The 25,466-nt window shown below is 43.3% G+C and overlaps 1 protein-coding gene across 3 annotated transcripts; it reads right to left on the reverse strand.

The window, feature by feature from the left end:
* Positions 1 to 1,386: 1,386 nt before the first annotated feature.
* Positions 1,387 to 20,942, reverse strand: CANX (calnexin). 3 transcript variants are annotated; one of them, XM_017827908.1, is made up of 15 exons: positions 20,863 to 20,942; positions 12,914 to 13,102; positions 12,378 to 12,451; positions 11,793 to 11,851; positions 11,429 to 11,570; positions 10,047 to 10,128; positions 8,445 to 8,637; positions 7,408 to 7,597; positions 6,556 to 6,669; positions 5,910 to 6,066; positions 5,382 to 5,597; positions 4,851 to 4,970; positions 4,609 to 4,747; positions 4,379 to 4,470; positions 1,387 to 3,785 (listed from the first exon to the last, which is right to left on the reverse strand). In XM_017827908.1, the coding sequence occupies exons 2-15, from the start codon at positions 13,097 to 13,099 to the stop codon at positions 3,732 to 3,734; spliced, it is 1,818 nt and encodes a 605-aa protein (XP_017683397.1). In that variant the 5' UTR covers positions 13,100 to 13,102; positions 20,863 to 20,942; the 3' UTR covers positions 1,387 to 3,731. The 3 variants fall into 3 exon arrangements, with proteins under 3 accessions (XP_017683397.1, XP_017683398.1, XP_017683396.1); XM_017827909.1 differs by lacking the exon at positions 20,863 to 20,942 and adding an exon at positions 20,766 to 20,858; XM_017827907.1 differs by lacking the exon at positions 20,863 to 20,942 and adding an exon at positions 20,223 to 20,387.
* Between the last annotated feature and the right edge of the window lie 4,524 nt (positions 20,943 to 25,466).

Consider the following 25,466-nt stretch of genomic DNA (forward strand, 5'->3'; position numbering starts at 1 on the left):
TTTTTCCCCTCCAGAGCCGAGTTGAGAATAAGGGGGCGGAGCTTCCTGGGTGGGGGGGACGTCACGGCGCGTGGCGCGTCACGAGCCGTGATTGACAGCCCCGCCAGCCAGTAGAAAGGCGCGGGGGCGCGAAGGAGATGGTGGGGGCGATCAGGGGGCGGGGCCAGGCGCCTTTAAAAGGCACAGGTAGGGAAGGGGCGGGGCGGCCGCGGCGCAGCCAATCAGGGGCGGCGGGAGGCGGAGCCAGCTGTGATTGACAGGGAGGGCGGCATGGAGCGGAGCCCGCCCCGCCCCGTCCCGGCGAGTTCAGGGTCCCGGTGTCCCGGGAAAAGCCTTCTCCAAACAGGGTTCTGCACTGCGGAACCTCCGCTTTCGGGTCAAACTGCGAGCTTGCCCGTCGCAGGAGGAGCAGAGTCACCGCTCACCTCACCGTCACCCGATGCACCTTTGCTAATTACACAAAGAAAGCCAAACGGATTTCAGTTTCTTTATTGATTAGTTTTTACATTTTTTTTTCAAGTCGCCATCTACAAGTACCTGTTTGAAAGGGACATGAAATCACAGTCCTTGTTCAGCAACACTAAAAAAAAAAACAAGTAAACCAAAAAAAACCCTTTTTGAAACCACAAGGCAAGAAGTGGCATTTACCACCAGTTTGGGATGCGGAGAGTGGGCACCAGACCCAGGGATATACCCACAGCCTCCCAGGAGGAGCTGAGCTTGTGAGGAAGGAGTAAGGAAGGAGAGACAACCACGGAAACGTACAACTACAAGCAGTCAGCACTAGCAAGAAGCCCTCCTCGGGCCCTGGAGTCAATCTTATAAACAGACCTTCAAAATGCACTTGAGAGGTCACAGCCTCAAGCTGTGACAATTCACTATTCACCAGCCCCAGCAAGGTCAGATCACATCCAGCAACACTTTGGGAAGGGTTAGTTGGTTAGATATTAAGCTGCATCCTTAATATCAACTCCCTGACCAAGCATCAGCTCCAGGAGAAAAACTGTTCCCAGCCCTTCTGCTGCCTCGTGTCCTTCAGAGCCCATGGGTTTTGGTTTTATTTTTATTTTTATTTTTCTGTCTAACACCCCCCCTCCTCATCCTCAGACACAGCACATTAAGCTCAGCATCCTTTTCAAGAGCTGCCACCCTTGGGTGCACAGACACAAAAAGCCCAAGTACACCTTCAAGTGTTTGTAACATTTCCAAACCCAGTTTAAGGTGGAGCTTCACTACTTTAGAACACACAGTTATGCTTTAAAAGCACTCAGGATAAGCAGATAACTAAATTTTTTTCCTCCAAGACTTTAAAAATAAGAGCAATCCTGAGGTCAAACTGAGGCACCTAAGCCAGAAAGCAAGATAAGAAGTAACTTGAGTTGTCTATCCATTTTGGAAAGTCTTCATTTATTGTAGTGATTATTTAAAGCATACACTAAGGTATCAAAAAAAGCCATAACATGCAGACAGGAGACTTTTTCAGGAGATTTAGCAGAAGCAAATGTAGATTTACAATTAGATTTAATATAATACTATTTAAAAGCTGATAGCAGATCTCAAGTTCACTTTTGATGCTTTGAAAGAACATGTATGCACATGGGTCGTTTGGGAGTTTAAGGCAATTTGCATATTAAGATAAAAAACCATTAGATTAATAGATTTTTATGTTGTGCTCAAAATGTTAGCTGAATTGAAACCATTTACACATACTTCATCTCAAAGGACTGAGAGTCATAAATAGCAGCTGCTCCTTGATAAAAATACAGTCCTGAGAACAAGCCAGTAGCAATGCTTAAGTTATGACATCTTCCATGTCAGAGTATAAGCTATATTTGCAATAAGGAGCAGTATTTACCAGGTGTTCAACAGGCAAAGGCATTCTAAACATGCAACAGCTCCCAACAGAAGTCTGAAATTACTTCCAGTATCTTGCTTACAATAGTTTATTTGCACACTGCAGAAAGATCAAGAAATCCTGCTATGCATTTGTGATCACTAGTATTTCAAACACAACAACCAAGGGATACAACATAAGGACAGGCAGCAAGAAGTGTTTTACAAAAAAAAGACCAAAAAACCCAAACCAAAAACAAGAGTCTTTTAGTAATTGGTTAGACTGTTTGCAAGGTAATTGGAACACTCTTCCCTCCCCAGCCCCTGGGAATTATTCCCTACACTATACCTATCCTATGACCAAACAACACTGGAGTGTTTAAATTCAGTGCAAGAAGAGTAATTTTAGGACATTTAATTTCACTCTAAACAAAGGCAAAAGTTTATCTATATAGACATCCAAACGCCAACATATTTGGTACAGTGTAATGAATTACATCCATTTCACCTTCAGAGGTAATGCTCTTGTAGTGCTCACCTGCATTCCACAAAAAAAAAGTGTTTGAAACAGTATAATGTGGTAGACTCAACGCTTTAAAAAAATTTATTCAGCTGGAATTGGAACTCCCTAACATTCACAATATAATTTAGAATGCACTTGTTACATGAAGAGCAGATAAAGGACTTAAACAGTTTCACATACCAGTTAAGATATTCCACATGCTCCTTCCCCACCTACAATACTGACATCTTGGTTGTGTTTTTTTTAGTTTTTCTTTTTCCTTAACAAATACTCAGTTCAACTTGTGTACCTGCCTACCTCCCCCATTTCTACAGTAGACATACAGTGACAACAGTAAGAGGATATGGGACACTGTTTTATTCAGTGTTTGGACCCTGGAAAGGAGTAGGCCTAGCTATGAAATCGAGCTTGACAATGAGCTGAACATGAAGTGCTTCAGCAACTGAGGCAGAGCTGCTCTCAGGAAGAGGTGTATCTTCACGCAGAGAGGAAAGAACCGGTGGCTGAGCAGAGGGGAAAGGGGGAAGTAGCCTAACCACACCTCCCCCCAAACCCTCAGCTTCACAAAAAGAGCTCAGGAACAAACAAAATCGGTTATCTGCAAGGTCTGCAGGATGAAATGCCACATTAACATGACCCACTCCAAATCCCAGATCGTTTGTCAACACTAAACAGGGCTTTAGCCATGCACAGTATCATATGCTATAGACTGTCTAACCCCCTCCTTCCACCCCTTCTTCCTCTTTCCCCTCCCCCAAAAGAATGAAGTTCATTAATTACAGTTTCACTACTTGTTTCCCCATACATCCCCCCTAGTTTTTTCTTTTGAGGGCAGAGGGGTTGTCAAAGACATTGATAACTTTTCTTTAAACAATTACCAAATTTTAAGGGATATAAAGACATCGGTGCATTTAGGAATTTACATATTTGTAAAAAAAACTAGTTATAAAACTGCATTATCACCTAGCACTTTCAAGATTCATTGTTATATTTCACTAATTAATATATTAAATTAAGCCAAGGTTTGAGACTGGAAAAATTCTACCAATCTACTTAAAAACAGAAAAGAATATTTAAAACCAAAAATGAAAAGGTTAGTTATGTTACATTCCAAAATCCACAGCCCATTATATTAAATGCATTCTTTCTACAGGAATGATGCTCTTTAAAACAGATGATTGCAAATATTTTACTGCTAGACACTCCATTACATTGGATAGTGTGACTGGAACCTGTGGATGGTGAAATCTTGAGGTTTGTCCAAGTTTCAATGTAAGGTGTCCAAGGTCCTCTCCCAGAACCATGTTTCAAAACAAAAGAAAAACAAAACAAAACAAAACAAAAAAAATCACAGATCAAGTTCTTATGACTTTTTTCAATCTTTCCTTGGCTTTCTGTTTCTGGGTGATCTATTCACAGTTTCCTCCTCCTGCAAGAAAGTAATTTGTGTAATTATTGAAATAAAACCTAAGATTATCTTTAATAACCATTTTGTGAAGATCTACAAAGAATAATCTACTTTCACTTCTACATTAGGATTTACTTTCTGAAAGGACCTACTGCTGTAACTACTTTGTGGCAAACAGCCAAGTCCTTGTTTTCACAGTGGATGTACGCTGTTTGCTGGGAGCACTCAACAGCTTCTGCTGATGGGAGAATCCTTTAACTTCAACACTCCACCCATTTTTAAGTCAGCCATTATGTCAGTGGGGAGCACTAAAAGGTCACATCCTGGCTGCACACAAAGCTGAATAAGCCTTTTGCCTCAAGAAGATGCAGTTCATGCAGTCCCACTCCTCTGTCAAGGCAGGCTCTACACAGTGCCTTTAGCAAAGTGCCCAGCTCTGCTCAAGTTGGCCACAGCAATTCCTATTCTGCAGGGTCATATAAGTTTTCCGAAGTTTGGTAGTGGGAGGCAGCATCATATGAGCCAAGTTAACTCTTAACACTGTAGTAAGGTCTGTTCTACATAAACTAAGGAAAAAAATGCACAAGTTTCCCTCAAAGATCAAGCACTCTAACCTCTGATGCACGTTTCCGGTCATCATCCTCCTCCTCTTCCTCCTCCTCTTGACTAGCATTTCCTGGATCAGCATCACCTTTCTGCTTTTCTTCTAAGGGAAATAAAAAAAAAAAGTTATTCTCACTTCTGACCTATCTTCAGTTCACCATTGCCTTTACTCCATGTCTGCCAATCCTGCTGGTTTATTCTGTCAGGGAGAATATTGTTCAAGATTATCTAGTTTACCTACCCAGCTTTTCCTCATTTGCTTCCTCCTCCTCCTCTTCCTCTTCTTTTTCCCCTTTGTCTTTTTCTTCCTCTTTCTCATCATCCATCACATCAGGCTGAGGAGCATCCGTCTTTTTGTATTCTGCAGCACTTGGCTGTTTCTAAAAGACAATGTCAAACCCAGGCAATTATTTGTGGCATTAAGGCACATTTCACTGAACCTCTTTTAAAACGTGACACTAACTATCAGAGGAAATGCATTACCTTCCCAGAACAGCAGAAAAGGACAACAAGGAACACTGGCAAAGCCACAGTGAGGATGTAGACGACCCAAAGCCAGGGACGCTCTTCAGCAGCTGCCATCATCTGGCCCACAACACCAGGCTGTAAGACAAAAAGAACTGTCAACTTTCATCCCATACAGCAAGTTGTAGCACTTAAGTTTAAGGTACAGAATTTTCAAATACACTTTTCACAACTTTAAACACTGTATTTCATACCTCAAAAAAAAATTAAAGCTAACCTGCACAAGTACTTTTTTCATGGTTTACAAATTAAGAATCAGGCTAAACAGTCCAATTGTCAGAGCAAAAACTCAAAAGAGAGCAGTGAGTACTCACAGTTACTTATAGCAACCATTACCATACTATAATTAGGAATTAAGGCTCCAGTCTGGTTTAGCATAACCCTCAGCCTTGGCACATACAGGTATACACTGACACAGGCTGTGGGAGAGAACAGCAGCAATGCTTCTACTGTTCCACTCAGCAGAACAATTAAACTTTCATCTCTCACCTCTGCAGCACCATCAGCTGCCTTTTTCAGTCCCCATCCATCATTGGCCCAATCATCAGCCACAGCTCTTTCAGTACAGATGATAAAGTTGTCAAAAAAGATGTCAGATGTCATGGACCATAACTCAAGTCCTACAGCAGTGAAGGGAGTCATCTTGAAAGGTTCCAAGTCTTCAAAAAAATCTGGGTTTGGGATCTTCCTAGGTTTCCATATACCCTAGGAAAGACAAAAGACATTCTGCCTCACCTAACAGAAAACAACTTTTAGTTCTCAGCCCATTTTGAATGGAGAGAAATAACAATCCTTTGCACTTAATTACAATGTCTATGGGTGCAACTTAGCAGGTTTTGGAAACCCATATAAAGAAGTGAAGTCTGGTAAGAAAGGATTTTGAATCTGTCCACTTGAAACACAGTGCAATTATAACAGCATTTGAATTCTTAATTACACCTGCTGAATCTAAATCATGCTGCTTTTTGTCAGAGAAGTGCTGCATTGGCCACCAGTTTATGCAAGGAAAACACCAACCTGATAGTTCACGTTATCAATCATAGGAGGCTTCCATTTGCCTTTGTAGTTTGGATTGTCAATCATTGGGCGCTGCCAGGTACCACAGCCAGGAGCTGCCTCACATTTAGGATTTGCAATCTGAGGTGCCTCCCATTCACCATCCATATCTTCATCCCTGCAAAGGAAAATTCAGTTTTGAAGTCCACCCCTTGCCTTCATACAGCATAAAACTTAGGCAAGTCCTGGGAAAATTAATACTCCTAACATAAAATGGAGATACCGAAACTTTGTATAGCACGGGTCTGTAGATAAATATACTGCATAAGGAAGAAGGATTTCAATGACTAACTGAAGCACAGAGGTTCAGCAAAAGCCAGTCCCTGAGCACAGACTGCCCCGCTGCCCCTTCTAAGTAGGTACAACTGCAAGATGAACATTCCTGCCCTGTTCATTCTGCTTCAAATCACAGAAGAGTTGAAAAATGCAGAGGTGAATGCAGGACAAAACTCCTCAAACCAACTCTGCCTTCTTCTTTTGAAGCAAAACAGCCTGAATTGGCAACTTCATTAGCAAGTGGCAATGAACCAGCTATTCTTATACCCGTAAAAGTCAGTACCAAAGCCATGAAATATTTGCTGTCGCTTGCAACAGGCAGTAAACTTACCAATCTTCAGGCTTCTCAGCATCAGGGTCTGCTACATATTCTGGCTCATCATCCAGCCAGCCCTCTGGTTTCACAGCGTTTTCATCTGCGATCTTTGCAGGAGCATCCTCATCCCTGGAGAGCAGAACATTATGTATTAACACACACAGCACATAAGAGCTCTTAACCCCAAGGCATGATTCTACAGACTCTGAACAAGCCCACTGAGATAGACAGCCAGCCACCTTCACTTCTGTCAGGGTAACACCATGATTTCAGAAAGGAACTGCCTTGCAATCTGTTGCTTATACATGTGCCTCATGGCACATCATGGTGCCCACTGCGAGGTAATAGTAATTTTTTAAAAGCCAATCTAGAAAGAGCATATTACAGCAAATCCCATATCTTGGCAGTCACTGCAAACACACACTTGAACTTGAAACTGAATCTGTCATTCACAAAGCACTGGCTCAAAGACAGAAAGCCAGGATCAGTTTCTGATTTAGGGAATCAGATTTTTCAGTCACTTTTAAACTAAGGCATTACACAAACAACTACAAACAGCTTTCAGTTACACCTTCTGCAGCTCATCTCTGGATCTCATACAGATGAAAGCAACAGCTAGCATAGGTGTTTCTGTAAAATCTTTGTCTGTGGCCAACAGAATAACAGGAGCACTAAATAGAAACTCCCAGAGGATGCGGAACCTGTCTGCCTTTGTCTACCAAAGCACTGCTAAGATGCCTAAACTGACTGTATTTTGATTACAAGGGTAAGACTCAAAACCTTCTGTAAGACATCTGAGAGAAACTTTGATCAGGACCAAATTATCAGGCTAAGGACTCCCTCAATTCCACCCTTCTATCAGCTTACCAGTCATCTGGTTTAACAGCATCTGGGTCTGGGATTTTTGGTCTCTCATCCCAGTCCTCAGGCTTCTGGTCATTTGGGTCCTCAATCTCTCGGGGTGGATTCACAGGAGGAGACATATCATTTAGCAAATTTCCACTGTTGACAACCGTTTGATCAACCAGTATCTCAAAACTATTATCAGGATTCAAGACTATAAGGAAAAAAGTTGTTGTAGTCATTCCATATATGATACAAAGTATGAGTCATAAAGCATCACTCATCCCCACTGTACAATCCAAGCTACCACCCACCCAACAACTGCTTTAAAGAACTGTTAAGGACCTTTCTCCTTATGCCAAAGTATAACTAGTGGTGATGTACCACATCTCACCTTGTGAGAAAGCAGACTCATGGCAGGAGTCCTACTTTAAACATGCTATAAGCACAGAGAGGTTTGTAGTGTGTTTTAGCAGTTACCACAAGTTGACTTTGGCACAGTAAGTATTGCTTTAGTAGTAACAATGTATATATTCACATTCTACTCAAGACTAAGACTTTCTACTACTGACTAACAAGATTTTAATCTCACTACTTTATTCAGCAGGAAAAGCTAACGTACTCCCTGAAAGATTTTAGTCAGAGCTAATACAGCAGACACTATTTCAGGAACCCCTGAGTTTGTCTGGTACTACAAAAGCAGCAAAAAGAACAACACTGCCTCTAAATCTAAAGCACACTGTACCCCAAGTTATTCAGGGGCAGCATTCAGGTAGTTCATAAATGCTGATGATTATTTCAGATAATACTTAAAGGAGAACTGAATTTCAGAGCAGTTAAGTTCAAGGTCTCATGACCTTTCTTATATGAAACCAGACCTCCTGTAAGTATGAAATAACCCTTTGTAGAGATGTCCAGTTTTTGCATTTGAAGCTTTCAAGTGGTTTTTTGTTGTATGGTGCACTGCCACAAACACTCAGTAGTTTATCTGGCTCACTTTATGAGCTTTTGATTCAGGAAATGTTGGAGTTATTAACATGCACGTTTAACAGTCACCATACCTAGAGTATAAAGATGAGTCTTCTTATCAGTGAAGTAACTCTTCAGGTCTGCATCTGGACGCTTTGCATGTTTCTCCTCATATTTGCCAGTCTTTGGGTTTTTGTGCCGGAAGATGAAGTGCAATTTATAGTCCTCTCCACATTTGTCAGGGCCAAACATTATTGTATATGGAGTTTTGTCGTGGAACTGGTCCTTTAAAAACAATGCAAAACTTCACTCCATCATTTTGAAATACAACTTAAGTCATTGCCTGGCATAAGAACTCCTAATTCGTTAAAAGTTATTCTGCAACTTGCATATCAAGCCCCACACTAAAGTTTGTATTCCTCACAGAAGCCTCTAGAAAAAACACCAGAATTATCCCAGCTACTTCATTTTGCATCTTTGGTCTGCCCTTTTCACATGGAAAATACCAGCTATATAAGTGTTATCAGAAAGATTAGTGTAAGTGACAACCACAATGTTTAAGTATATCTCTATATTACAATAAAGTATTTCAAGAGCTATCAACATAGAAGTATCAGTTACTGGCAATAAAGAATGAGTAGCTAGTCCAGCCAGTTTCTTTCACACAAAGTGATAAGCAGCACTAAAAGTGAGGCCAAGTTGAATTTATGAGCTGAGGTACTGTCTCAATCTGATATCTAACTGGATATAATCATTTCACCATTGAACACTGACTGCAAGTCTTTGTTCTTGCTAATGTTATTTTAAAATTCAATGCACATACAAAATTGATTGGGCAGCCAAATCTTCTGGGTGTTTGTGGTTGTTTTGGATTTTTTTTAATACTTTGGAATCTCTATTAATAATACAACTCCAATGAGACTGCAGAAGGAAAGAAGAAGGATGGGTAACAAGCCATAAAAGGTACGTCCTATAAAGTCTAGGAAGAAGGCAAAAGAAAACCCACAGGCTACAAAAACCTGTGCAAGGTGACCCAGCAGTTCAGCTTTGTCTGAAGAGGCACTTCAAGGGAAGTGTATGATTGAGAGGAGAGAAAACAATTCTTAAGCCTTAGGGTTGTATCACAGTCTCTTCCATCAACCACAATTTTAAGACAATGCATTCAAGGGTCATTTACGAAACAAATAGTTCTATATAGGTCATGTGTGCAGCTGAACATGTGAGATTGTATCCAGTCCAACTTCTCAAGACACAGTAACTCACACGGGTTCACATGTCAAAGACGAGGCAAAAATGCAAGGTATAGTTCTAGTTATCTGCATTAGTCTGTTTTAGAAGATGAAACATGGAATCTTCCTTCTGTGCTAAGCTTCCTGAAGAGATTTCTCCTCATACACAGGCTACTCTCCTAAGCACTTTTTCCTTGATCCTACAACTCAGGGAAATCTGAAGTGCTGCAGAGTTTGGCAAAGGTCTGCAACTGCTCAGCTACCAGGGAACTCCAGAGTTTCCACTCAAGGGGCCATTACATTTCAGTATTTATCCTCTCCAACTGGAAACACCGGGAAAACGCTCAGTGCAAAGTACTTTGGCAATCAGGCCCCACTGCCTTCACTGAAGAGGTTTCTTCAGGAAGAAGCAAAATGAAAAACATTTCTTTCACAGCTAATACTCAAAGTAGTAACATTACTCACCAGGTTCAGCTCCGGGGTTTTTGAAAGCAATTTCACATAGGCCCCACCACATTCTATTCCATTTTGGAAGTTTACCTCATACCTAATTTTAGTTTTGGATAGAAAGGGGAGAGAACATGTTATACAGGAGGAAAAATTACTTTTGTAATACACAATTACAATTTTTAGGTACAAATTAAGAGCAAGGCTGTTCTGGTTTTGTTTGTTTTAAATCACTTGCCCAGTGAATATTAAAAATACACACTACACTCTAAGGACTGAGAAAATATTCACAAGGGCCTCAGGAAAAGTAAAAACCGAAGATTTAGAAGACTTAACCTGACAGAAAAGATTAAAGAAATTGAGTGCTGGTCTAGAAGATTATGATCTATAAGTAGAAAGAAGGAAGAAAAAAACTTTCCAATATATAAGACACTGCAGTAGAGATTGAGGTGAGACAATTATTTTGCCCACAATTACCATGGCAGACAGACAATTCAATTTGCAAGACTACCAAAGGAAAAACAACTAGGTCTTAAGAGAAGCCCCTTTAGGGTTATAAGCATACATCAGAACATTTAGGGATGCCAAGGAGCCTGAAGAAAGGTGAAACATCTCTGTCAGGAGTAGGCTATGTATGCTTGACCCTCTCTCAATGCCAGCAGCGGGAATGGATGACCACTGGGATTTATTTTTATCCTTGTATTTTGAGGCAAAACAAAACAGTCATGCAAAGCAAAGTGAACAATTCACTTTCTTGTGCAAATATGAATTAGTTTACCCTTTGTTTAAAACAGATAAAGTCAATAATAATCTATAATTCAACTGTTCTCACCGAATTATTTTTTCCCCGACTTGCTGGTCTAACACACATCCAGGTAGATTCTTCTGCATGGGTTGTGGCCTAACAGAGCTACATAAGCTGTTCATTTTCCAGCAAATGAATGAAGACAGAGGAAGGAGGAAACAAGTGCATCTTTACCCTTATGTCCACTCCACCTCAGAAACAGGGGGCAGTTTACTGCATAATAAAGTGCACTGACCTACATACAGACCAGCTTTCGTCCAAAAGGACAAGGACTTCCCCTATTAGCAGTACAAAAGTCAGTTGCCTGACCTTGTTACTACAATTAAACCAAGTAAACTGAAGCCATAAGACAGGTTATCAAGTCTAGTTTACACAGATTTCTTCCTTTTTCATGTTCAGAAAGAACCATGCTGTTCTCAACTTTCCCCTTTGGGAATCTGGGTTACTCTTCTCCTCTTATTTAAATATTATAATTGGTTACAGCATCTTGTGTCATGTAGACCCGCAATCAACAACAGCTCATTTATGGAATTAACCTTAGCCTGCTGTCCTGTCATTCTGGAAACAAGAGAACACCAAGTTATCCTTTACTTACTGTATAATAAGGGGTTTGGTATCAAACACAAAAGGCTTTGAAAGTTTGGATGAAATCGCGTGATGCTTGGCTCGGGTTACCAGTACAAGCCCTTTGTCTCCTGGAAGTTTAGTGTCCTTCATGTCTTGGACTTCCCATTTACCTGGGGAGAAATTAACCCAATGTTACCGGTTTCTAAAACCCCCAAGTGGATCATTTGTCTAAATTAGAACTTCATATTGTTAGCCAGGTATATAAATACTCCTTCCATTTTCTTCAATGAATATTTTAGTTGGGAAACAGAAAAGAAAGCCTTGCACCTCTTCTTCAGATATGACAAACGACTTCGGAAGCATTTATCATCCAAAACCTGGATTTAACTCACCATCATATTTTGCAATCTCATCATCCGTATCATCTTTCTTGGCTCTGGAAAGGATCCATCTAGAAGACAGACATCCAGTGGTTGAAAACCCATCCTTTCTCCCTTACACACACTAAAAATCCTGCCCTTAAGATAAGACATCCCTTGTTGTCCTATGACTACACCCCAGTGTCTTGATCTCCCACGGAGCTCTACTCCCAAGCCTGCAAACTTTTCTGCATTTGCTGCTTCCCTCCCCCAAAGCAGGATCATGGCCTCCTGAGAGAGCATCCCACTCTTGTTCAAAAAAGTAAAAACAGTATCTCACCATCCACACATTTACCTGAGGAAAGTAAAAGTCAGATGAGGATTAAACCATTACACTTGTATGCCTCACCTGCCCCTTGTTATTAGAGCTTAAGGAAATACTGGTTTAGTTCAGCACTTTAAGAGCCATCCTCAAGAAGGCACTGCTGTAAATCCTCACCAACCAGGGCCCTTTGATTCAGTTTTGAATAACACCACCTCTACAGAGAGGGTTTCATTGCCTTTCACCAAGACTTTAAGTTGTTTGCTGTACTGAATCATCCTTCAGATTATACTCACCCATCCAGAGTTCCTTTATCAAACGACTCCGCAAAATACACTTCACCAGTTGGGACTGGGGGCCTGTAGGTAACCTATTGGAAAAGAGGGGCACTTATGCACCTTTCAAGATAAATTCCCTTCAGAAATACAGGCACATAAAGCTCACATTCCTCCTCTACACTCAAGTACAGCTCTCCTGGATGCCCTTGCAACATAAATACAGAAGTTACATAAATATTGCTGCTTGTGCCAAGCTGTAGTGCTCTTGCCTTCAATTAAAACTCAAGTATATACCTAGCTGGGAATATTAGTGTTAACTCCTGATAATCACATCACACATTCCAAGGTTAGATCTAAGTCTCCTGGAAGAATCTGAGGGACATGAGAATAGAAACAAAGCTACCAAGCTTAAATCCAAGCCCTACTCCCAGATAACATCTTTAATAACATCACAACATATTAAAGGTTAGCAAAGTAAAGACGACTCTGATCAGACCCACATTAACCTCAACACAAGCAGTAATTTAATTTTTTTTAAAAGTTTCATGCCAAACCTTTGGAGCTGGAGGAGGACTGCTTGTTTCAGATTTTGACTCTTCTACCTCCTCAATGCCATCGTCCAAGTCATCCTCGATATCAACTACATCATCAGCATCGTTGTCTTCATCCATATCATGTGCCTGGGCAGCAAGGATCCCAAGAGCTAGCAGGGTCACATACAGTAGCCATTTCAGCTCCATGGTCTGGATAAAGAAGAGAAGGCAGAGAGGTCAAGCCAGCACTGCACACAGAACGACGTGTTGCTTCTCAGTACAAACCCAAGCATCCAAGGCAACAGGTGAAGTGCCTTGTCGTGCCACGGAAAGAAAAGCACAGACTTATCTTTTCAGCCCTGTTACTTACTGCATCTGGCTGGCTGAGACAGCTCTAAAAGCTGGAGAGGAATACAACATAAAGCTAAGTATTTAATACAAAACAGATGTTAACTGAGTGGAGAACCATGCTGCAGAACTGTCATCATTTTGCTCTTACGCTGTCACAAGCAGGACAGCAGACATGTATGTACACACCACCACAACTTATGTGGCTCCAAAAGCCTAAAGAGAAAACCTATTTAAAGGACTTTAAATGCAGCATGCAGAAACTGAAGCTTTCATTCAGTTCAGAAATTGAAATACAATTTTCTAGTTCTTCCAAGCAGAGAGTAACCCATGGAGTAATCAATCCTCATCTCCTGTTCAATATATATTTTTGTCCTTTCAATTGGTGAACTCTGGTGTTTTCAATCACCACCCCCTTCCCCAGGCTTTATTCTGGAATTATTGCCAACAGTCATAGATACTACTGGCAGAAGTCTATAAGCAGTTGAGGCTACTGAGGCAGACCCAGAGAAACAGACGGTTGATTCGATTCCCTTCTTTCAATCTCTAATTTAACAAGATGACCAAAGAATAGCTCTTAACTGAGGCTTAATAGAATTGAAATATGACACTTAAATTAATTCATAAGGTGCTCCTAAAACATTTGTCACACCTAAAACATGGTAGATGTTGGCAAGCCATAGCTTAAAATACTTTGTAAGTAAAATCGGTTTCCATTTGACTTTCTCGCTAGAAAAAAATATAAGATTACTGTACCTTTAGGTTGATACAGAAGGCAACACTTCTAGAGTGCTGCTCAGTTTTATTTGACCAAAGAAACTACAACCTCACCTTTTCTCCTTTATGCCTTATTCCAAATTTTTCTTCCAAAACCAAAGTTGTAACTGACACTAATTCTTTTTGAAAGCAAGTATAAAACCAAACATCCCCTCCTTCCCTTACGCTCCTGCCTCAGGCTGTAGCCCTGCAGACTTACAAACATAACTCAAGCAGAGTTAACAGTGCCTGTAGGGGCCTAAGATCCTGCTCGAAAACAAACTTTCGACTTTTTGAAGCATGTTTAGGCAACTAAAAGAATTCACAGACTTAAAGGCTTATCAGCACTACCCGATACTCCAAAATTACACTGCATACCAGATCTACCATTCTCAGACTACTCTTTAACTTACTTCTAATGACAGAGGGGATGTTTCATAAGTACAACAGAAACTGTATTTTAAAGACTTGTGCTGAGGTCACGTCCAGTTTGTCACTACAGCAACACACAATTGCAGCCAGTTTTCCAACAACAGCGATGGCCTTGAGGATTATTGTCCAAATGCATGTGCACAGACCTCCCCCCTCAGCTCAGGCAACTGCACACAAACACCTCTGAGCCAAAAGGACAATCATTCCAGAAGGAGTAGCTGACAAAAACTTTCAAGGGCTGTTATATACAGCAAGACTTGTGTTTTTTTTAGTGCAGTGTACAGCCAAAACTGAACACAGTTTCAGACCCCTTAGCAGTTTGTAGCTCTTGTTACTAGTGTGGAAATCACAACACAAAACCAAAGCATGAAAACAGTCAAGAAACCACTGGTACCCTCAAAGGTTCAAGTTCTTCTTGTACAGATAAGATGTTCTCTGAATAAACTTATGTCCACCGGCACAAAACCAATACAGAAAACATGAGCCTGAAATTTCATCCGAAAAAGTGATCTTTAGAGTTCTGGGTGTGCCCTGCGTGACTGAAGCAAGAACAGATGAGATGGCACAAGGAAGGACACCTTTCCAAGGAAAGGATTCCACTTTGTCTTACCTTACCAATAGGGCATCACCAAGTGCTTTTGGAATGGAGCCAAATTCAAGAAGATTATACCCCAAGTTTTATAACTTCTTTCAAATTATATTATGCAGACAGAATGAGCACTTTACGATTTGGAAAGTGATACGAGGAAGTTACACTTAAAAGTGAGTAAATTCTCTCCTCTCCTTCTAAAAGAAAGGAGTTTCTGCACCCCTCCTCCCAACCTTGTGCAAAGGGTATTAATGGTTTAGCATGCAAGTAATCCCTTAAGCAATCTCACCACCAGCCAACCAGCAATAAAGTTTTGGTGAAAGAATTAAATCATCCCCCACAACTTTCCTGCCAGTACTGACTCCACATTTAATAATTACCTACCTCACAATGCCCCCCAACTACAACCCTTTGTAAATATTTACCAAAGTCCATTTGCTGCTGACAAATGATTGCACCCAAGTGGCAAAGCTGCATGGCCTCATATTGCAAGGCTGCTCCAGAAATTCTTCTGTCAAAGCATTCTAGTGGAACCAGACAATTCTGCCAGTGACCACACAGCAGAGGCAGAAGCTTTGGCACTGCACATCTGTACTCCTGATAGAGCCACAGTATCTACCCTGCAAGTCTACATTTATCAGTTAATGTTCTGTCCAAATTTGAGGCCTCACCGACCCTCACTTCAAGGGAGAAGTACTGTCTGATCAAGTTTCCAAGCAAGCTTAGTTCTTTCTTACCCCCCCCAAAAAAAAAAAGCTAAAAAAGCCTAAAGAGAAGCTAATCCAGTTCCATGTCCTTACCTCTTTATAATCATTGGCAAGCAGTAGTCACAGATTTATATTCCTACAAAAAGATGCTTAGGACGTTTCCTACACATTAAATCAGTCCCAAATTCGACATAAGCTACCATTCATACACCTTGAGTACAGGTTGGTAGCTTCTTCTGCAACTGCCTGCTACCATGCCAAGCTCTTTATTCTGTTTAACCTGTAACAATACACAAACTGACTGAATTATAAAGAAATAAAAGACACCATGTTCTCAGAAGAGCAATCTAAGAGAAGCACACATTTTCGATATTTAAAAAGCTACTTTTATCCATAATGGATGTACTGCTACAGGAGGAAATTTCAAATTCACTTCACAAAACCCTTAGGGACACAACATAAACACAATTATGCCTTAGTAAATTAGGTTATTCCTAAATAGAAGAGGAGGGGAGTGGGAGAGAGAAGAAATTCAGGTTTTATACGAAACAGGCATAAATCAAATTTTAGTGGAGCTTTAAGTTGCTGGCAACTACAGGTGTTCAATTAGTCACCTAAAATGTAGTCTGAACCTTCAGACACCCAGCCACCTACTCTATTATGATCAGACTTCTCCCTTGAAGAAGTGTCCAATTTCCAAGCAAGTACCATTGTTAGCCATTTTTTAGTCTGCCTGCACTCCCCTTCTTCAGCTTTAACTGTGCAGTATTTCTGAAGGTTGGTGTATTTCTGATCATGCAATTGCCGAGAGCCATTAACAAAGGAACACTTTCATAATAGGTGAGAGCTTCTGACGTCTCCATTCTACTTCAGTGCAACCCTCCCTTTCACCATAACAACGTTTCAAGCCAGAGATGACTAAAACTCCATCTCCTTTTTTTTAAATCCGGTCTTCAGACACTTACAGACACTGGCACACCACTGAGACCGAAGGGAAAACTACCGCAGGGTAATCCCAAAGTACAAATCAGGAAGAGAGTTCAAGACTGCCAGGGCTACAGATCACTTGTCTTCCCTCTGTGCCCACCCACAGCCAGCTTCTAAACCAGAAAACCTAAGAGTTGATAGTTAAGCTGTTCACCTGACTGTCAAAAGGCTGGGGTATTTTCCCCTGGAATTTACAGGACGTATAGCAGAGCACTGAAAAGAGACACTTGGAAGAGCTGCACTACAGACTTTCCAAAGTCAAAATGAAACCAAATTGGAGATTCAGAGAGAGAATCAGCTTCTTGTCCCAAAAGTGGCACTCTCAACACATGGCTAAGGGATTGCTACCTTTGGAGTTCAAGGCTTTCAAGAAAGTCATGCAGTTTCAGAGACTAATTTTTATCTAGAATTGCCCTTTCTCTGGGCATAAAGGGAAAAGTTCTCCTCAGTTATTGGCATGACACTGGAAACACTTGGCTCATACAGCAAACAGTTGTCACCATTCTCTCTAACATATACATGTCCCATGGACAGAGTGTGAAAGGGCTCACAAGAGATGTTCAAGTCCTCTGCTATCATACTTCCAGAACATACTATTTAGTAACTTCCCTGTCAGGTCAAACAGAGCCTGCAAAACCAGTTTAATCATCTCCTTGGTTACTAATCTATTTCAGTGGTTCATCAAGCCAGTTCTTAACACAGCATATTTCAGAATATATAACTACATTTGAATGGCTACTGGCTATGTAGTTTACTACTTACTTTTTTTTTAAAAGAATTAACAGTCACATTAAATGGGTCTTACTAAAAATAAGTCACTTACTATGAACTACACCTCTGCAATTTAACTGGATGAGCATCAGTAGTTTCTATTTCAGCAGCATCTGAAGTCTCAGCTGAGTGACTTAAGCAAGGGAAGAGAAAATTCTGCTAGCAAAGTCCTGTGTTCCAAACACTGGATTTCAGTGTGGTATTTACAGCAGAAGCACACCAGTAAAAACAAGCACAATGCATTCTCATACAAGGCAACAATTACGGAAGAAAAATTTAAAGACACAAAAGTGAAGAAATTTCATCACAACACACAAAAAAAATGCAAAGAGACAAGAACAGAAAGGCTGAGACACAGATACCCTTTTTCCCTCTCAAATGAGTTTTCTGTGGTTTCTGAGTAAAGGCTTGGTTACCCTACTTGGTAGTGCACTAGTTTCTTAAAGTCAGAACTACTGAAGAGCAGAGGAAATCTCTTGTACAACTCACAATCTCTCTGCCTTCCACATCCTGCCTCCTCTGTGGTGCCAGGGTAACTGTTTACACAGCCTCATGATGAACCAGCAGCCGGTTTAAGATGGCTCGAAGTCCCTCTGCCCTGTTATTTTAACCCTGTATCAATACCCCAGGCCAACCCAGCAAAAGCAAAGAGCTGTAGCAGTACAAGTGGAAGGAGCATGAGATAAAGCAGCCAAGGATAAAGAAAACAAAGCTGTTGGCAGCAGAGTCAGCTTAATGCCACAGTTTCAAGCACAGGTCTGTCACCTGCACCTGCCTGACCCGTTTTTGGGCAGACTTGGGGGATGGACACACAGCAGAGCTGAACAACTGTGAGGTCAAACACTGTATTAACTCCCAGTATTGCACCTACCACCCCTCTAAGGGGGGGGGGTATAACAAAATTATGTTCATATATATGCAGCAATTCGTATGATGCAGACAATACTTTTCCCCCTTATATTTTCAGTTCTGCAGCCAGACAATTTCCAGCATTGTGAAGATTCTGCCTTTAGCATCGTAACTCAATGAACAGCAGACAAGACTAAAGCAAAACCACCTTGCTCACAAGGGCCCAGTGGCAAGAGCTCTCTGTAGGAGTGGTTTGCTCCCCTTCCCCCACTTTTTTTTTTTTTTAAGGAGAGGGTGGCTTGGATACACTGCTACAAGAGGAAAAAAGGTCTTCTGGAAAGGATTAGCCAAACCTCTCTTGGAGAGCCCCACAAAAAAAGCTGCCTCTTGTTTGGGTTGTAAGGAGCACAAACCAGGCAAGGGATTAGGTGTGAAAAGGGACAACAACAAGGCTTGCTTTTAATAGGCATTTCAAATATGCCAGTTTCTAAAAATAATGTACAACAGTGCGGGTACAGTGCAGGAGCAAACAGCAGATACTGTTTGTCAGCAGAGATATCCTTCCAGCAGAACTGGAAGTCCTTGGAGGGTGAAGACACAGCCGTGAGGCTTTTTGACCATAAAACAGATGGGCTGCTAGGAAAATTGTATTAGGTGGGGGAAGATCTGGAGGCACCCCAAGATCTTTCAGACCATCAAGCCTAGAAATCAATTCAAGTTTGCCCTGCTACAGAATTGATTCCAGCAAGAACAGGCTGCCACCATGATTACTACCAGAGGCAGAAATTGAAAGGCCAGAAAAGGAAGTGAAGGGCAGGGCTAAGTACAAATCTCAGAGAATTCTCAGTAAAGGATTTATTCATTTACTGAGGGGGAAGTGCTGCAGCACACCAAATGCCAGAGTAATCTGATGGAAGTTGGAAACTTTGTTACTATTTCAAATTAGATTCCTTTCCTAGGAGGGTATTTGATCCCAAGAAACAGTTTACACCTTACAAACAGCTTGTGAGGTTGCCTGTGAATTGCACAAATATCTTCTTCAAAATGTTATTTTCTTAAAACTAGAAATACTAAGACTTAATACAAACACGAAGTTTTATTCAAAGCTTTTCCTAGTTTTATTAAGTGTTTTGGACAAACCCATCTAATATGGCCAAATCCACAGTAAGGTGGTCTTTTAAGTCAAGTGCATCAGCGTGAAACTAGAGTAACACATTTCAACCTATATTTAACCAGTATTTTATCTGCATTACCTCATACATTATTATAGTTCCGCTATCTCCTTGCAGTATTTTAGCAACAACCAAAACCACAATGGGTAATTTTGTTCCATAAAACCTGTGCGCTAACTATGCTTGCTTGACAACGTTAAGTAAACACACTGCATTTAGAAATGCATTACATGCCTAGAGACCAGTTTTCGTACATCTAACATACTCTACATAAGTTTCAGAAGGACTTTTCCACAATGCTCTGCAGAAACGCTGTAGCATTAATTATGTTAACACTCATCATATTAAAGTCTGGATCTTTAATATTACTATTACCATTAATACATGTCTGCTTCCACTCACAACCAAATCACCTGCAGCATTTCTCTTTCTGCAGCCTAGAAAGTTCTTAACCACAAATCTGCATGTGAAAGTTCACTCTCTAGAATCAGAACAGGCAAGAAAGCAGTGGGCTGTACATGCTTTAATTCAAAGGTCTGGGGGGTTTTTGTTTTAAAAGCACACAACACCGTCTTCAGCCAGAAATGAGAACTGAGGTGTCATTTATACACTATTTTGAAGACACTCCACATGAACAATATTTGGGTGGCAAAAATTAAACTGCACATTATAAGTCCCTCAGATTCTCAATTCTCAGACCTTCCTTGTCTGCACCTCACCTGTTGGCCTCCAGCTCTGCGTCCCGAGCTCACCCTTTCCAGAGGCTTCTCCTTCCCCTCGCTCAGCCCGAGCCAGGCCCCACGACACGCTCCGCACCCACCTCCTCTCCTCCCTCTGCGGGGCTTCACAGGGAGCACGTTCGGGCGGCTCACGGCTATTTTTGACATTAGAATACGCAGCCAGACCCAACCTAGACCACATCCAGCCCACATCCACCTCCCACCCTCGGCCCCAGGCCGCTCCCGCCCCAGCACCCCCGGCTCCAACCGCTGCCCGGCCCGGCGCTCACAGAACTTACCAGAAGAGCCGCCGCTCCCCCCGGGCCGCCCCGAGCCCTGCGGGTGCCGAGCGGGACCCGCTGCAGCCCCGCGCCCGCCCCCGCCCGCAGGAACCTCGCCCCGACCCCCGGGGGTTTCCACCGACCCCCGCACGGGGCCAGGGCCGGGGCCAGGCCCCGCACGGGCCGCCCGCCGTCCCCCCTGGGGCCCAGCCGCGCTCCGCCGCACGCCCCCCGACAGGCCCGGCTGCCCCGCCGCCCTCACCCCGCGGGCGGGCCCGTTCGCCGCTCCCCCGCCCCGATGTCCCGGAGCCGCGGTGGCTGCGGAGGGAGAGGACGGACGGACGGACGGACACACTCACCCCTCGCCACCCCGGCCTCCGCCACCGCCCCCGGGCTACCCTCGCCTCCGTCACGTGCCCGCGCGCCCGCCGCCCGCCTCTCTGCCGCGCGTCGACCCCGCCCCCGCCCCACCGCGGTCCGCCCCTCCCATTGGCGGACGGCGCGCGCGCCCGCCCCCCTGGCCGCGGGTCCCGCACTCTGATTGGTCGTCGACAACGCCGCTCAGAGGCCGGCCCGCCCCAAAACACGCCCCCAACGGCGCTGCCCTTCGTGGAGCGCTGCTATTGGCTGGCGACGGTGCAGGAAGTGCTGCGCGATTGGGTGGCTGCTGGGAGGCCGTTAGAGGTGGGCGGGGTCTCAACGAGTCTGAGTCCAGAGGCGCTGCGGTGGCGGACGGCACGTTGAGGGCGGTAGGGGGCGGTAAGGGGAGGTCGGGGGCGGGGCTAGCACCGCCTCACGCCCCGCCCACCGCCGTCACGGCCCTCACCCACCTCACACGACACCGTCCTGTTAAACTGCAAAGCTATCTTTATGTCTTCTCGTTCTTTAGCTCTTTAAAAAAGGGGGTTTGGGTTTTCCTGCCTCTTCAGAAAATTCGGTGTGCCCGGTCTTTTTTTTGCTCAATTACAAGCTGAGGGTTCAATAAAATGGTGAACACATGCTCCAATGGGTTTGTAACATGGCAGTGCTGCACAGCAGACCAGAAGCTTTAAGCAGGGCTGTATTTCCAAAATATATTTCTGAGAGGTGAAATACCGTTAAACGCTCAATATTTGTGCAACGAACCAGTACAGAAACACAGAGGAATGCAGGAATAACTGCCCCTGCTCTGCCAAGTGGGATGGAGAGGCCAAAGGAGGTGCTGGGTTTGATGGGATCAAACCACTGTCACAAGATTAAAGTTGAGGTATCCCTGTGTCCCACCACACGTGCAGCCATGTGGGAGGGCAGGGAATGTGGACCCACGGTGAGGAAAACTGGCTCCTGGTACCCTGTCAGTAACACATCTTTAAACTTGTCTCTGAGCTGCTCCAGCTGAGAACAGTTCGATGGAAAACTGTGCGTGAACCACCCAGTCCAAAGCAAACGCCCGTGTGGGCTGCGGGCTGAAGCATGTTCCAGGAGATAGGTATTCTGTAGGAATACCAAATCCAATATGGCTAGGAAGGGCAGGAAAAAGTAAGGAAGAACAGGGTGGTGGTTTTCCCCTTTGTAAACATAAATCTGTTTTGAGTCGATGCAATGAGTCAGCAGCATAAGTCTCCCCACAGAGAAAATTCCACCGCGTTAGGACAATGCAAGCAGGGCCCCGGTGTTCAGAAATAAGGCTCAGCATAAATGAAATCAGCAAATCCCTGCTTGCACTGAAGTTTGGAATCAAACACATTTTTCCAGAAAGCCACCAAGCTGGCTCCTAAACCTCCCTGTTGAGCTGCACCCAGAGGCTAAAGAGAAGGTGCAGACAGACAGGCAGGAAAATAGCCACAGACTATAGCAATATAGCAACAGCCACACAAATAGCAGCACAGGAGATACCAAATACTTTAAATAAGAACCTAAAAACACCACAGAGGAATACTTTTGAGAGTAACAAAGCAATATATTTTAGCAAGCTGCCTCCTTAATCTAGGCTAAACCCATTTTTCCACCAAATATCTTTCAAGCCCCTCTCTTGAAACACTTTATTAACTCCAACACAACTGCAGGACAGTGTAATATTCCCGCTGCAATCACAGAAGCACCAGGAAGTCAAATATACACACACGTCTGTCATGCATGCTTCCCTTTTCTCTCCCACCCTTTCCCAAAAGAGAAGACATTCCTTCCTTTTACAACCTGCTGAATCATGGCACAGGCAGGCAGTCCCGGAGCTGGCTCCTGCCTGTGCTGCTTTGTCATCCAAGGAAACAGAGCAACATAATTTAAAAAAAAAAAAAAAAAGAAACTGCTGAAAGTATATCCCACGCTGGGATTTTCAAGGTGTTTGAACTTAGATAAAAGGAATACAGAACCAACACAAGAGAGAGAGATAATCCGGAAGAAAAACAAAAAAGATGAATAAACACACACAGAGATTTTACTGCTTTGGCAGCTGAGAAGGTGATATTTTTAGACTGCCAGGGCAGGGATGATGAAAGAAAGAGCATGGCAGATACCACACAGCAAACATGACATTGTCAAGCAAAAACACTTTGGTGTGTTCAGGCTTTACTGCAACAGATTTGCCTAGGTCTACTGACAAACACTTGGGGAGCGTGCTGATCTCTGTCTTTGGCAGTAAAGTTGGAAAGGCAAAAATCAGTCTGTGTGGCAAGACTGGCAGAGCCTGAACAAGCGCAGACCAGAGGTGAGAGGCAATCCTCAGCTTATAAGTGCGCTACAGCTTTGAATGATTGCATTTGGGGTAACTTTTCTTGCTGTGAGCAACCTCCTGGGCTTTCCACTGGTGCTTCCTTAATTCCCTCTCCAAAGAATTCTTCCTTTCTTAATCCCTGCAGGGCATCGCCACATTGCTACAGCTCCCCTTGCATCTCAAGCACTAGTAGTACATCTTTTCAGACTGCTCTCCTCTGGAAAACTGGCAAGAAGTAGGCAGAAAATCCAGCAGGTCAGAGTGGGGGGACATGAGGGACACCACGCTGGCAGAGAGCAGGCAGGCAAGGCAGATGACCAGCAGGAGAGCATTGACTTTTGCTCTTTCAAACTTTGAACTGCAGGAGGGAAGACAAGCTCTCATCTCTGTATGGGGCAATGTCCACACGCCCTGGTATGCTTTCCATGGAAAACATATTTCTTTACAATGGCATCTCTGGAGAGCATGCCTGAGAAAAGAGTGGGGAAAGATACATGAACATTATCAAAATGGGGGGACAATAAGTGTCTAAAAAGGAAATAATGAAGTCCTGCCATTTTCAGAGCTAATAAACATCAATGTAAGAAGTGTTATAAATTAACTGTAATAAGATGAGGCAGATAAGTAGAAAAAAAAAGCCAACAGAGAAGCAGAAGCAGAGCACTCACGGATGGGAGGAGGCAGGCAGACACAGTACTGGGGGGGGAAGAAGGTAACCCATCCACCTGATACCATTTGCACAAGCTGGGAAGTGTCCCTGTGAAGAGGAATTTTACAGAAAACTTCTGGGACTCAGAAACTCAGAGTTGCCCAAAACAAGACAGTAAGTGTAGGTTTAGTCTGGACATAAGGTAGGGAAATCCTGATGGTTACCATGAGTGATACACAGCTTTCCCAGCTCCCTTAGGCATTGCACCAGTTTGCTGGGCACCACTTTGTTCCCACCGTGCCCCTTTTCCACCAGTTCTTTCACAGACCAGATGTAGGTTTGCTTAAGAGTAGCCTTCAAGTATCCCCAGAATTGTATTCTCCCTGAGGGTCTCACACCTGAGGCACTTTTATCTGAGCATGGTTGCAACACAGCTAACTAGGGAAATGCAGATTACCCTTGAGATTTAAACATGGCACCCTCTGACCAGCTAAACACTCATCAGCAACAGCAACAGGCTGCCACCACCTTGGTGTCCTGAGGGCATCATCAATGCCCAAACCTTTTTGCAAAGGAGAAAATTCTGGATTCCCGGAGGTCACTGAGAACAAGGGCACAGAGAGGGGCTGTGAGTGTTATTAGTGATAAGGCCAAAAGAGAGACATAGTGCTGAAACAGTCTTTCCACTTTAGCTCACTGGTTTCAGATCCACTGGAGCTGATAGTGACTGACAGTAGCTGCTCTCCCCCAGCTGCTCGTGGCTCCATGACAATTCCTCTACAACTGGTGTCCCTACAGCACTCAAACCTCCCTTGTGAGTCAGTACTGCCTTGCTGGCTCAGGGCTGGTTGTTTGTTTGTTTGGAAGCAGTTGTTTTGCCAAGGAAGCTTTTGCTTGTTTGTTTTGAAGGGAAAAAAAAAACATTTTTAGTTCTGAATTTTCAGTTTCCAAACAAGTTTCCAAACATCTTAAGTTTTGACAGATTGTTTGGGTGTGCTTAATAGCAACCGAAATTCCATTCAAATATACACTATCCTGGGGAGAAAGGAAAGAGGTAAATGGGTATATTATTTATGGGAGAGAGGGGCAGGATGAGGAAGTAAGGAAAGGAAGGAAAGTGAGGGAAGGGAGGGAGGGAGACAGGGGGCAAAGGAGGGAGGGAGGGAGCATCTTCTCCCATGCCAAGATGTGATTGCTCCAGGGCATGTCAAGGTCCCATGACCAGAATTTTCCAAGAGCCCAACATTCTCACCCTACTCACCCCTTGGCTTCAGGGGACAGGAATTCCTCCAGCCCTGCAGGAGAAGCCAGGCATCTGGGACCAGATGCATCCCTTGAATAACTGAGCTGGCCTCAGCACAGTGCTCCCCCTCTGCAGCTGCCTGCCTTCCCCACCAAAAAATAGGCAAAATCACATAGAGCTGCTGCATTCCTGACATGCCATGTAAACAACACAAGGCCACCTCAAACCTCTGGCCTGTCCTAATCCAAATTTACTGGAATCAATAAACAAGAAATTAGCAGCACTTAACCTCTCCAGATGGGCTACTCTCCCATTTGCAATCATCAGCTCCTAGAGCTGAAGAGGCTGAATAACAGAAAAACAACATTTCAGTCATTTC

Source organism: Lepidothrix coronata, unplaced genomic scaffold, assembly GCF_001604755.1.
Source record: "Lepidothrix coronata isolate B3197 unplaced genomic scaffold, Lepidothrix_coronata-1.0 Scaffold144, whole genome shotgun sequence".
NCBI lineage: Eukaryota > Metazoa > Chordata > Aves > Passeriformes > Pipridae > Lepidothrix > Lepidothrix coronata.

What these genes read in the sequence shown, in the direction of transcription:
- CANX (XM_017827908.1), bottom strand. Translation starts at nt 13,099, where the DNA reads ATGGAGCTGAAATGGCTACTGTATGTGACCCTGCTAGCTCTTGGGATC. An exon ending in GTCCTCCTCCAGCTCCAAAG is followed by an intron (nt 12,452 to 12,913) that starts GTTTGGCATGAA and finishes CTTTTCCAATAG; the next exon opens with GTTACCTACAGGCCCCCAGT. An exon ending in TGAGATTGCAAAATATGATG is followed by an intron (nt 11,571 to 11,792) that starts GTGAGTTAAATC and finishes ATTTCTCCCCAG; the next exon opens with GTAAATGGGAAGTCCAAGAC.